General features: G+C 40.4%; 2 protein-coding genes across 2 annotated transcripts; both read left to right on the top strand.

Annotated features, from left to right (window-relative positions):
- Positions 1-3,193: 3,193 nt before the first annotated feature.
- On the top strand, positions 3,194-4,168 carry LOC123020166 (olfactory receptor 14I1-like). The gene has a single exon (XM_044423594.1). The coding sequence runs from the start codon at positions 3,194-3,196 to the stop codon at positions 4,166-4,168; it is 975 nt and encodes a 324-aa protein (XP_044279529.1).
- Positions 4,169-7,435: 3,267 nt separating this feature from the next.
- Positions 7,436-8,410, top strand: LOC123020165 (olfactory receptor 14C36-like). The gene has a single exon (XM_044423592.1). It carries the CDS (start codon positions 7,436-7,438, stop codon positions 8,408-8,410), a length of 975 nt encoding a protein of 324 aa, XP_044279527.1.
- Positions 8,411-13,754: the final 5,344 nt, after the last annotated feature.

Raw genomic sequence — 13,754 nt, 5'->3', positions numbered from 1 at the left:
TTAAAACTGTGCTCTAGTAACAACCTCCTTTTAAAAAGTTGGCACCAAGGGAGCTATAGAACTCCCATGCTTGAGATCTATAGCTCCCTGCACTCAGACTGAAAACCCTCCCTAATAGAGGAAACAAGCTATAAAGGTGCTAAAGCAACACAGGATGGAGTTGACGTGACCACTCCATACTTTGCCCACATCATGTTCCTAAAGCACCTGTGAATTGTGAAAAACCTCAAATTTGGTGCTGGCGATGAGTGCCAGCTGCCATGGCAGTGTGGGCGGGAGGCCCAGGCTGGGCCAAGCTGTGGGGCAGGTGCACACGTGTGGTGAGTCAGTGAGTCCAAACTCAGAGGAAATTATCTCCTTCTGAGTAAGCCACTGCATGACGAGGAGCCGGCTTTCTCACAAGGAGATCAACTTGGACTCGTTTGGAGAAAAATCCCAAGAAAGATTGAAGCCGCGAATGCTGAACTGCAACTTCACGGGGGTACACTGTATATATATTTGGATGTACAAACCTATTCAGAAACTGAAATGTGCTGACATGGAAAAAAAGTCTTCCCAAAATTTGTGGTACAGTTTTCAAACCAAATGTTCATAATAATGTAAATAATAGGGGGAATATAAAACAAACAAACAAAGGTTGCATTTAGAAAGCAATGCATGCATTACCAAAATACATGCAGAAGACTGTTTAGCATTAGGGGAATTGCTTGAGGAAAATGAATATATTTTGAAATGTTTCAATAAGAATGCATACATTCAAAGAAGTTTGCACAAAAATGGGAACAGTTTGTGCATAATGTAAAAATCCATAATTGCAAAATGATGCAGAAAAAGGGGTATATCAGTTCAATTTTTTAATGATGAGGAGCTGAACAGAACCAAACTCAAAAGATTTATCAATCCCAATTTGTGGTGGTCAGTACAAACCAGTATGTTGAAATGCAGTGTAAATTTCAGGGGAAAGGAAATTAGCTTTCATCTAATACTGTTGTTATAATGTGCCCCAATCCCCAGACCTACCTAATGCTAGTAAGCAAATGACACTCTTGGGAGTTAATGTACTTGCTGCACACCTCTAATGCTGAGCACTCCTGAATTCCTGGGAGAGCGTCTTTAGGACCACAACAGAGAGATTAGTAAATTTCCAACCAACAGCTTGGCAAAGTCTTTCTGCCATCCTAGATGCCAGAGAAAATATATAAAAGGACATAGAAATCAAGTGAGAAGCACATGCCTCTAATAATGCTGGGGAACATGGTCCACTTGAAGTTGAGAAAAAACTACAAAGAAGAATTAGTAGCCTATGCAAAATATTTCATTTTAGCAGTTTCTCAAATGTTCTAAGTGAGCTGTACTCATACCATCCTCCCCATTCTTCCTCCATATCATACGTTTCCTTCCACATATTCTCATTGTTTGCTGCCAATTGGCTCTGCTGTTGACGCTGGAATACATCAACATACTTAGTAGATGAGTGGTTGTTTTCTGGAAGGCTCCTAAAATTTTCTTAGATATGCACCATGGGCAACATGCTTACATGAAATCTGGTGAGTGATCCCTTGCTTCCTTAGGTAAGAAATTGGAGTGATTTGTGCAGGGGTTGGGGGTACATTCAGTCTTTTGATATGTGTGTTGAAATTTCTCATAACTTCAGGTATAACAAGTGATTTGCTGATTTCTGGTAACTATTTTCTGAACTATATTAACTGATGAAGAAGTTTATCCGATCCCCTCTCTAAGCTGGAAAAAATATGCATCTCCTTCTTTTCTTACTGAAACATAATCCTTTCTATATCTCATGCTATTGAAACATTTATCTTTCCCATTCACCTACTTTTGTGTTCCAAGCACAGAAGTTGAGCAGAAGGAGTGGTTTTCCTTTTCATATTCTCCACTCTCCTTTAGCTTTCCATTTATCACATTTCCCTTATAACATATGTGCAGTCATTCCTTCAAGACCCTATTCTCTTGTTGAATGCGGGAAACTACAGTTCACTCATTTGACCATGTAAACTAGTAACATGTCTATAATTTCCAAGCAGCTGGAGAGGGAGAATTTATCAAGCCTCTGTACCTGTGTGAAGAATCAGAGGAATGAAAAGTGAATGAAGGTGAATATCTACACACTTGCATATAGGAATCCAGTGAAATTGTGGTGCAGGGTGGACGTACAATTTGATTGCATTCCCCCCTGGTGTTCTTCCCTCCCTCCCTCCCTCCCTCCCTCCCATCTCACTTTCTTCCCTTTTGGCTTTGAAATTATTTTGGCTTTGATAAAATGGCTTGGACAAAATGGCTTGGAGAAAATTTCTGTTGCCTTTGCCCACAGATGGGACCAGATTTTCTGCAATACAGTCCCTAGAAGACAACAGAGCATCTTTGCACATTGTGGGACAAAATCACCCAGGAAATTGTTAGGAGACACAGTGCTCTTTGCAACAATTGCAAAACATATTCAGCAAAGGGGGTTCACAGAAAACCCTACATTTTCTATGCATGGTGGTTCCTGGTGGCCACAAAGGAGGGTCCAGCCCATCACTAGAATCCTAAACTCCCCATCTCACCTGATTAACATCTGTGGAATTTTCCTATGTAAATTTTTCATGCATCATATACAGGTGCAATGTAATGATATCCTGTAATAAGGAGAGATAGGAATCTTTCATGCTTGTAAGAGTTCATTGCAAACAAACCACCTGAGCACTTTCTGATAAATGTTGGCCCATCGTTCACTGGAGGAGCTTGGAACTGGTGTGAGGTCCTTTTGGCTGACACAGATAGTCCAGGGAGCTCAAGCTGCTCACCAATGTGTCCAGTAAACCCTATGAGAGACAGGCAGAAAGTCAGAAATAAAATTATCTCCTGTCATGAATTGGAATCACAAGCTCTGTTCTAAAATTTAAATTGATATTCAATGGTGCAATGAAGAACAGAAATGTTTTCCCTTCTATGCCATCTCAGCCAATTCCAGAAAACACATTACAAATTGATAAAGGGAAGGGAAGGGGAAGGGACAATTTCAAAAATATTTAGATCTACAAATTGTACTAGTGCTAAAACAACTACAATAATTCCAATAATACTAATACAATGATGTCAACAGGAAATTAATATTTTAATTACCACACTTACATTGGTTACAACTGAAACCCGCACACTAACCAATGTACATTTGCTTCTTTCTGTAGGAATCATGGTTCTTCAGGAGGAACACCAGCTTAATTCATCTACAGCATCAGGGTTTCTACTCTTGGAATTCTCAACAGTTTTTGAACTACAGATTCTGCACTTCATTGGATTCCTGGTGTTTTACCTGACAGCAGTTGTGGGAAACCTTCTCATTATCTCTGCAGTTGCCTCTGACCAGCACCTGCACACCCCCATGTACTTCTTTCTGATGAACCTGGCCATACAGGATGTAGGACAAGTGTCGGTCATCTTCCCCAAAGCCATGGCCAATTCCCTCATGAACAGCAGACACATTTCTTTCTCTGGGTGTGTGGCTCAGGTCCTCTTTTTTATCTTCTTTATAGCTTCTGATTTCTTTCTTCTCACAGTCATGGCTTATGATCGGTATGTTGCCATTTGCTACCCATTACAATACCAGAGCTTGATGAACAAACAGGCCTGTATTCAAATGATTGCTACTGTATGGATCTTCGGCCTTTTCTATGCGATGTTGCACACTGGAGGAACTTTTGTACCCCCTTTTTGCTCCAACATTGTCAATCAGTTTTTTTGTGAAATCCCCCAGTTACTTAAGCTTGCCTGCTCAAATTTGTACTTAACTGAAATAGGAATTCTCTTTGTATCTGCTCTTTTTTCATCAGGCTGCTTTATTTTCATTGTTGTGTCTTATGCCTATATCTTCACTGCAGTGCTGAGAATCCCCTCCATGCAGGGAAGGCAAAAGACTTTCTCAACTTGCCTTCCACACCTCATTGTTTTTTCTGTTTTTATAGTCACAGGATATTTTGCATACTATAACCCCACAACTACTTCACATCTGAATTTGGTATTTACAATGATATATACTATGGTCCCCCCCTTGATGAATCCCATAATCTACAGCATGAGAAACAAAGAAGTAAGACATAGTATGTCAAGGCTGTTGGGACTAAGGTATTCTTCTATGTGTACTTCATCCAGTCCTTTTCTGCAAAGCTGAACGCTCTGGAGAAATAGAATCCCAAACCGTATTTAGCTAGCAGTTCTGATATTTCCCTCTCTTTTTATTTTAATAGTATAAAGGCAGTGGTCTAGATACAATTTAGTACTTTAGCACATGTAGGAAGCTTTCAATATGCCCCTGTATTCCATTGTAGTTAAAATGTTTGTGGGACTCCCTATGCCCTCATTTTCTTTTTACTTTTGGTGCATGGCCAACTGAATGGCAGGCAACAGACCCAATAAAATAAGTGGGAGCAAGTTTTAATTTGCAACATCTGATTCTAGGTTCTTACATTCTGAATTGTTTCCATTACTTATACTAACACTACCAGTACCGGTGGTGTAGTGGAAGTGGAACACTTCTGAAAGTTCATTGTACAATTGCCTTCTGCAAGTTTGGGTTTGGTGGACTTTGCCAGCAACAAGGCTTAAGACAGCTGGCATTGAAACATGTTCATTCTAATGTCCTGAAATCTACTCATATGGTACTCAAAAGTGTGGACTGGATGCTCCATGATTTTAGTTGGGTCCTTCCTGCCACTTGCAAGAGACGGTTAACAAAAGGGGGCCCACGAACCCTTCTGAGGAATGTGTGCAGGGATTGGTATTTCACAGTGGTTTGCCCTGCCATGGAGCAGAAATGTTTGCTGCTGGTTCTTCTGATGAGCACTCTTTGAATAGCCAAAGGAAAGAATTTGCCACATAGACATGTCAGCTCTGACATCAAGGGGCAGATGGCTGCATGTATATCACTTTGCATGAACTTGATCACTGCAGACATGGACTTCTGTCATCCTTCAAGTGTAGAAGCAGATGGTGCACAGAAATCATTTTGGCAATGCAGATCTGTGAGATGTTGCAGGGAGGGTGTTAGGTCACTATGGGGATGGTGTGGACAGGTGGAGCTAGGCCACATAAGAGCAACTATATGGACGGATCCCTGTGAGGGCTGCTGAAGAAAAGAACACTGGGAACAAAAGATTCTCCTGCATGTGTGAATTAAATCCTCAACTCTGAGAGACCAAACAATTCTGAGAGACCTATGGCCACCAAACAGGTTCTAAGGACCATGGCATATGTCAGATTCTGAGATCCAAAATCAGAACCTCTCTCAGGCCTTCTCCCCTTGGATGGGGTTAAAGAAGGCATCCAGGAAGTGGAGAGAGGGAAAGGCTGGGATTGCCAGGACATGTGGTTTCTGGGTAGTGCTTCAGCTTCCTTCCCTTGCCCTCCAAAAATCCTCAGCTGGACATCCAGAACTGGCTTCTCAGACTAATCCCTATACATGAAATCTAGCTGAATTTTCTACATAGAAACCTATGTATTTTCTCCATTATTCATAACTAAGTGGAAACTTTTCGGTGCTAAATTACTAACGATCTATGAAATACAAATATGGAAATACTGGGGGCATGAGGAACCAAATACAAAAATTAAAAAACCAAAACAAAACTGTGACTAATATGGCTCCCCCCAATAATTTGGAAATGAAAAATTGGTGGTTTCTATATTTCAGAGTCCTCTTTGCCTCAGGATGTCATATATTATGGCACAAGAGACACAAATGTAAGACTGTCCAGGCAATTTTTTTAAAAAAATAAAAAATAAAAATAGTTCTATGAGAACAATCTTTGCCTAGACTACCCTGTTGAATTTGGGATACACTGATCTGGCCTGGTCAAGGACCCCCCAAACAGCTGAAAGCTGAATGTTTTAAGTAGGGTAAGTGGAGACTGAGTGTTGAATCACAGCTTCCCCTATGCCTCCAAACCAGGAGAGAGCAGAAAGTTGCTGATGGAGGTTGCTGTAATGATAAGATCCATGGAAGCAGAAACAAGGGACTGGGGCTGGTATTCCCCCTTGTTTCTGCTTCCATGGATCTTCTCATTACAGCTGCTGGAAGAATAAGTGCTTCCCCAGAGCATCCTTTTCCCCCATGACTGTGTCCATGTCACAAAATTTATGACTTCTGCTGCTACAAACTGTTCTAGTGTAGTGGTTGAGACTGAGTATGTCTCAATCCCCACCGGGCCATACATCTCACAGAATGTGCTTCCATTTCAAGGGATTGTGAAGATAAAAGGAGAGGAGATGGAGCATCCTCTGTTACAGTTTCAGCTTCATCAGGACCGATCTAAAATAATTGCAACAAGAAGAATGCAGCAACAAAACTGTTCCTCATCTGGCAGGCTGAGGCCTGTTGAACTGAGGAGTGGGGTAGAACCATGTGCCTTCACAGGATCATAAAGAGGTGCACCTTCCTCATCAGAGAACTCTGAGAGCTCAGGTAACCCTGGCCATCCTGAAAAGCTTCCTTCATCTCCCATAATTCAATATTCCTCTGATCCAGCCATTCATTTCCCTCTGCTTGTTCAGGACAGGGATGAGTAAGAAATTTGTTCAATTCCTCTTAAATTACTTGCACACCATAAACCTACCAAGAAACAGATATGGAAGGATGTGATGATATTCAGACTTACCTGAAATTTGTAAGACTATTCATGAAGCAGACTATGTGCAGAACAATCTATGAAATATGAAAAAGAATACACAAATATATATTGTTCTCTCTTCCCCTCTTCCTCTCGCCCTCTCCCCATGCCCCCAAACACACCATGTTCATTTTCCCCACTTTATTCCTTATTCTCCTTTGGCGTTGCAGTCATACTCATTCTCCTATCACATGCATGAAGTGATTTCTTTATCTGTCTAACCAAGTTTCTTTCCTTGAATTCAGGCAATGACAAATTACTCCTCTGCTGTTGGGTATGTCCATTGTCTTTAATTTCTGTGCAGCAAATAACATTTTCCTATGACTATGTACACATGAGGAAGAAATGCAGCAAGACAAATGAATAGGAAAATACCTCATCCCACATGACAGACTATGGCAAATATCTGACATCTGTACCACTTAAGCTGAAGGCCATTGAATAGTTAGATGGAGGGGTTCTGAATGCAAAGGTGGAGGGGTTCATTAAGAAGAGGAAATTGGGGGAATTCCATAATCTGCTATTTTTGCCAGCTCTGCCCATTTGTTTCCTCTCCTAGCACTTTACAAATGATAAATTCGCAATGCAATTTGATTAAAATATATATTCTGAAAGAAAGAAAAATGCTTGCTTTCAAATCCTTAGAATGAGTAAATTTGCTTCTATGGATAATACTATCATCACAACATTAATATTTAGGTATTTCATTTCAACTTGTTGCAATATCAAATCCCCATTTTAACCACTCTCCTTTTCTTCCATTTATAGGCAACATGTTTCTTCAAAGGCAAAAACTGATTAATGCATCCTCTCTGTCAGGGTTTCTTCTCCTGGAATTTTCAGATATTCGGGACTGGCAGATTCTGCACTTCATTGGGTTCCTTTCTTACTACCTGGCTGCAAATGCAGGGAATCTTCTCATCATTTCTTCAATTGCCTCTGACCACCATTTACGCGGCCCCATGTATTTCTTTCTCATGAATCTGGCCATACAGGATGTGGGTCAAGTGTCCGTCATCATCCCCAAAGCCATGGCCAATTCCTTCATGAACTGCAGACACATTTCTTACTCTGGGTGTGTTGCTCAAGCCCTCTTTTACCTCTTCTTTGTAGTTTCTGACTTCTTTCTTCTCACTGTCATGGCGTATGATCGGTATGTTGCCATTTGCTATCCATTACAATATCAGAGCTTGATGAACAAACGAGCCTGCATTCAAATGGTTTCCGCTGTATGGATCAGCAGCTTTGTCTGTGGAGTACTGCACACTGGAGGCACCTTTGTATCCCCCTTTTGCTCCAACATTGTCAATCAGTTTTTCTGTGAAATCCCAGCCTTGCTGAAGCTTGCCTGCTCCCACCTGAACCTGTTTGAAATAGGAGTCATTTCTTGCTTTGCTAGCATTGGGTTAGGCTGCTGTATTTTCATTTTTGTGACTTACGTGCACATCTTCACTGCAGTGCTGAGGATCCCGTCTGTGCAAGGGAGGCAAAAAGCCTTCTCTACTTGTCTTCCCCACCTCATAGTTTTCTCTCTCTTTGTATTCACTTCGTACTTTGCCTACCTCAAACCCACCTCTAATTCTGCTTCACAGCTGGATTTGGCAGTTAGTTTGATATATTCCATGTTCCTGCCAGTGATGAATCCCATAATCTACAGCATGCGAAACAAAAAAATAAAGCATGCTTTATCAAAGTTATTGGGTTTGAGGTTTTCTTCTCGGAATATGAATTCTCTTTTGCAAAGTTGAATTTTGTGCATCATTATAACCAAAAATTAACTACTCATTTTTATGAACATATTGCCTCTAAGTTGAACTTTTTCTCTCCTCTTATGCTATTCATTCGTTCGTTCTTTCATTTTCTGTGCTGCTCATAATCCCAGAATGGTTCTTTATTCTAATATAAGTTTGATAAAAATCTGAAAAATGATGAGATTTTTCCCTTTACACTCATGTTAATACAAACATGTTTCTCAGCATCTGCAAAACACTTATTGGCCTACCTTAATTGATTCACTATTTTACAATCTAAATTGTGGCTATGCAGTGATTGATCTTGCTCAATGCTCTATTTTGGAATCTCTGTCCAAGTTATCCTGAGCTTACAGTTCAGCAAACTCTAACTTCATAGCTCTGAGTACATCCTTTGTGTAATGTTAGTGTTGAGTTCTCAGTGATATAGTGCTTGGAGAACAACAATATGTGTCAACTGTATAGTTTCTTGAGAGAATGATGGTTAAATTGATTCTTATTAGAAATATTTTTGCATCTCCCATCTAATACATGTTCCTGCAGTGGGGAGACACTCACAGTCTAAAAATGCCATGACACACAATGAAAAAACAGGGGGAGGGAACAGTGGAAAATAATAATTCTTTCAGCAGTGCTGGTGGAGTGCCCTGTTTCCATCTTCTCAGCTTGCTGAAATGGTTGTAGCTAAGGGAATTAGCCTTGCTAAGGGAGAAGGTTGCTTCATGAGTCAAGAGGGCATTCACACAGAACAACTGGAAGCTGAATCTCTAGAATTCTGCAAGGCAGAATATGCTCTTGCATACCAAAGACATGAAAGTTTATATAGATTAGACATTTGATGCAAGGCACATATTTGCATCACCTACAAATCCTGGTATGTTGGTCTCACTCTTGGTCTTCAGTTCAGACCTTGCTCTGTTGACTTAGCAACCTGTAAAATGGACTTCTATGCAACATGTACTTGAACGCAGGTAGAACTTTTTGTGTGATCATGGAGCCTTGCTTTATTAGAGATTTTGAAAAAGCAGGTGAAAAGAAAATAGGCAAGTCCTTTAGTCATTGCAGAAGGAATATCCAGGATGAAACTTCCTGATTGGTTTTGGGGAATTTGGGGAGTGCAGATTTGGCTTGACCAAGGGAATTTTGACCTTACCTGATATCCCATCTAGTAGCAAGTTGAAGACATCGCAAAGAGCTCAACATGGGATGATCAGAAATAGAGAAAGAGGAGTCCAGAAATTGCAATCCAGCAGTTAGAATAATCCCTACATCCCCTTCCTCTGAACCAGATGAGAACCCCAAGTTGGTTCCACATGGCCAACAGCCATGTCAGCAGAAAGAAATACACATTGGTTAATATCTATCCTTATCCAGTTGTTGAGAGAATAAAATTGGAGCAGGAGGTAGAATAATTTCTCATATAATTTTCCAGGAAAGATGGCAGGTGGAAACCTCTACAACAGAATATAACAAACAGGCAAGCAAGCAAACAAACAAAACAGAAGTAAAAAGCTTGGGGTACCCCCTTGAATTACAACTGGCCTGCCTTCTCTTTTGAATTGAGGAACTCAGTAGGAATATAGGAAAGTGGTGTCTTCCTCACTGGGAAGTAAGACAGTACAGCTGATTTTGGCTTTACTTAATTCCCTTCTTTATCTTCCCTTAATTCAGAAATCTATTGCCTGTTGCCTGCTTTGGAAAGAGGTCTGAGAGACTTTGCTCTTCACAAACCTTCTCACAAATTGGAAAGGTGTGACATGCTGTAATCTACGCTTACTTGAAATTTGTGGATTAATGCATACAGGAATAAAGTTCATGAATTAAGTTATGTGCAGGACAATATACAGTTAAGTGGGTGATGAGGACACAAATGCATTTCAAAGGGAAAATACACATGCACAAGTACTGTTTAAGAGAAGGTGTATATGAAATGCAATAGATATGCATGCAATTTACTGTGGCATTTCTATACTTGAAGGTATAAAGACTCCAATAGCTTTATACATTTAATATTAAAAATCACCTTTCAAATTCACACAAAATAACAATCCAGATAAGCAGAGGATCAGTAGAATGGAGCAGCATGGAATAAATGTAATAACAAGCCAAGGAAAGCCTGAGTGGGTGAGCATGGATAGGAGGCACTAGGGCAATGACCCATTTTTGCCTCCCAAATTGCACAAGGGAGAGATTTGTACATGGGGGGTGCTGCTATCATGAAGTGCTACTGCCAGACTCCATGACACATGGCTGGGCAAGGTGATGTTGTGACCCCAAACAAAAGCCATGCAGATGGATTAAAACATAGTTCAATTCAGGTCTTCTTGGTCCCATTTCAAAGAGAATGATTTAAGCTAAAACATAGAAATACAGAAACAGAGCAAGTCAGAAGGAGCCTCCCAGGCCATCTAGTCTGACCTCCAGCACCAGCCGGCTCCACTCACGACATGCCCACCATGTGCATGTCCAGTCTATCTTTGAACAGCCTCACCGATGGGGCCTCAACGACCTCTCGAGGAAGCCCATTCCACACCCTCGGGGTCCTAACTGTCAGGAAATGCTTTGCTCTGTTGGACATTCAGCAAACAAAATGAAAATCCATTGAGGAAAAGCTGTGTCATAATTTTTAAAGTTTTGTAAGACAACTCATTGATAAGCAGTAAACTTAATTACTTTGCATGGCCTCAAGACTTAAAAGACACAGTACTGATTCCTTATAGCTCAACATGCTTCTTATGTGGATTGCAGTCCAGTAAGGGAAAATTCCAGCCAGAACAAGAAGGGGGAAAGGAGGATTTTGCATTTTATAGCCTCAAACACTTTCTCCTAGGTTTATAAAGCAACCCTAGAAACAACACTTTTTTGGTTGGTTGGTGTTTTCTTCTTTCTCTCTTTGGTGTTTGTGAGTGATCTGACACAGAACTGAAAGTGAGATTACAGAAATCAACAAATGCATCCATAAAGTGTCCAGATCATTTTCACATGTATTGATTTTATCCTATTACTGCTGCATTACTGTGCATTATAGGTGCTTGTGTGTATGAAAGAGAAGTTATGTAAATTACGTTATACATCAATGGTGGTGGGCATGTTTTCTCTCTGAAAACCCCAAGCTGTCCAGACATATTTTCTCTGAAAATGCATTCCAGGAATATTAGGAATGTACTGAATATTCAGAAGAGATGAAGACCTGTGGCTAAATTATTCCTGACCCATATGCTTCTGTGGATCAATCCTGCATCCAAATGACTTCCACTGTGTGGGTCAGCGTGTTTGTCTGTGGAGTGCTGCATACTGGAGGCACCTTTTCACCCCCCTTTGCTCCAACATCGTCAATCAGTTTTTCCTGTGAAATTCCCCAGTTACTTAAGCTTGCCTGCTCTGACTTGAACCTGTTTGAAATAGTAGTCCTTTCCTTCTTTGCTATCATTGCCTTAGTGTGCTGTATTTTCATTTTTGTGACTTATATGCATATCTTCACTGCTGTTTTCAGGATTCCTTCTGTTCAGGGAAAGCAAAAAGCCCTCTCGACTTGTCTTCCTCATCTCACTATTTTTTCTTTATATATATCTGCTGGGTACTTTGCTTACCTGAAGCCCTCCTTCTAATTCAGTTTCACATCTGGATTTGGCATTTACTTTGATATATTCTATGCTCCCACCAGTGATGAATCCAATCATCTACAGCATGAGAAACAAAGCGATAAAGCAAGCTTTATCAAAACTATTGGGTTTGAGGCCCCCTTTTAGGAACACCTTGCCAGTTACTGATTTTTGAAAGTGAGTGTTGATTCTAATCACAATAAACTTGCATTTGGCCACTTGCTTGTAATGTTTTCTGTGCACTGTAGTTTTTTGGATATGTTGCTTTAAGGGCTGTTTGTGTGTGTGTGATACTTCTTTTACACCCCCCTAATCCTAATATTATCCTCTGCTTTGCTGCCAATTGAAACTCCTCTAAAGTTACCGCTATGTGCAATGTATGTCCACTCCAGGTCTCTGAGATTTTCTAGTAAGAGCGATTTCCTCCCTGATGCTTATTTCGACTGCCTGCCTGCCAGTGCCTGTCAGTGCCACCCAGGATCCAGAAATAATCGATGCTGCTTCTTCATGGATTTGGTTTTAAACATTCTGGGTTTGTTTCATGGTTATTTTTTGCAAGTATTATATAAGGCTTCCCTGCTTCCCCTGCAATCCATCCAAAGGGGCTTTCTTGTTTAGCACACAGACATTGTAAAAGGAACATCCAAGATGAAACTCCCTGATTGGTTATGGGGAAACAGGCCCATTTGTCATGTTGTCCTCCAGAATTTGGGGCTGCAATGATTTGTCTTGACTGTGGGAACTTTGGCCTCACCAGATGTCCCAGCCTGTAAAGTGAGGACCTCTCAAAGAGTAAGAATAGCCTAATAATATTCTGTGAAAAAAGTGCAGACCAAAGTGTTGAATATGTCCCACCTCCTGCAAGCACGCAGGGTTGCTTTCACAATGCTAAGATCCTTGTCAGAGGAAAGAAATGGTTTGGGCAGAGGTTCACTATCTATAGCTGGGTGAGAAATCAATACAGTGATGCAGGAAGCTGTTCTTTTACCTTTGAAAGTATGACTGCTTCCTCTAAGCCCAGATTCTCACTTCCCCACATTATTTTCTACTTGTCACAACTTCTAGCATGATTGCTGCAATACTGTTTATAGAGTTAATACACTTTAGATCGCCATATACCCATGAAATATATTACTGTAGTTCATTAACTATTTATCTAAACTTACTTATCCAGCTTAGATAAATAGTTAATGAACCATAGTAAGGTTGTTGAGAAGGTAAAATGAAAGTGGGAGGAAGAATCATCTCTGGTAGCTTGAGCTTCCACCAGAAAATATATTTTAAAAAATGTACAGTAACATATAACAAGCAAGCAAGCAAAGAAACAGAACAGAACAAAAATGCTCTCAGCACCTCCTTAGCCACCTCTTTTGACTTGAAGAGAGCAATAGGAGTATTGGAAAAGCACACCCTTAACTCACACGGGAGTTAAGGGAGTACAACTTTGGCTTTTCTTCATCTTACAGAATGCTGCATTCCTTCATTCAGCATCCTACCATGTGCTGCTCATTTTAGAAAAGGACAGAAGAAACTTTGCACTTCATAAACTTGCTCAATGTACAGCCATGCAGTTCAGAAATTAACAATGTATACAACAAAATGCAGACATTCAGAGGGCAGTTTGTATCAAAGGGAAAGTTCACAGAAACATGTTGTATAAGAGAAAGTGTATGAAGCGCAACTGTTATTCATGTATTTGCCTGTAATATTTCTATAGTTCTAAGTATCGAAAATCCTCA

The sequence above is a fragment of the Varanus komodoensis genome, unplaced genomic scaffold, assembly GCF_004798865.1.
Source record: "Varanus komodoensis strain SLA01 unplaced genomic scaffold, ASM479886v1 scaffold142, whole genome shotgun sequence".
In the NCBI taxonomy this organism is placed as follows: Eukaryota; Metazoa; Chordata; class Lepidosauria; order Squamata; family Varanidae; genus Varanus; species Varanus komodoensis.
The sequence above is the reverse complement of the archived record's forward strand: the minus strand, read 5'-3'. Positions and strand labels throughout refer to the sequence as shown.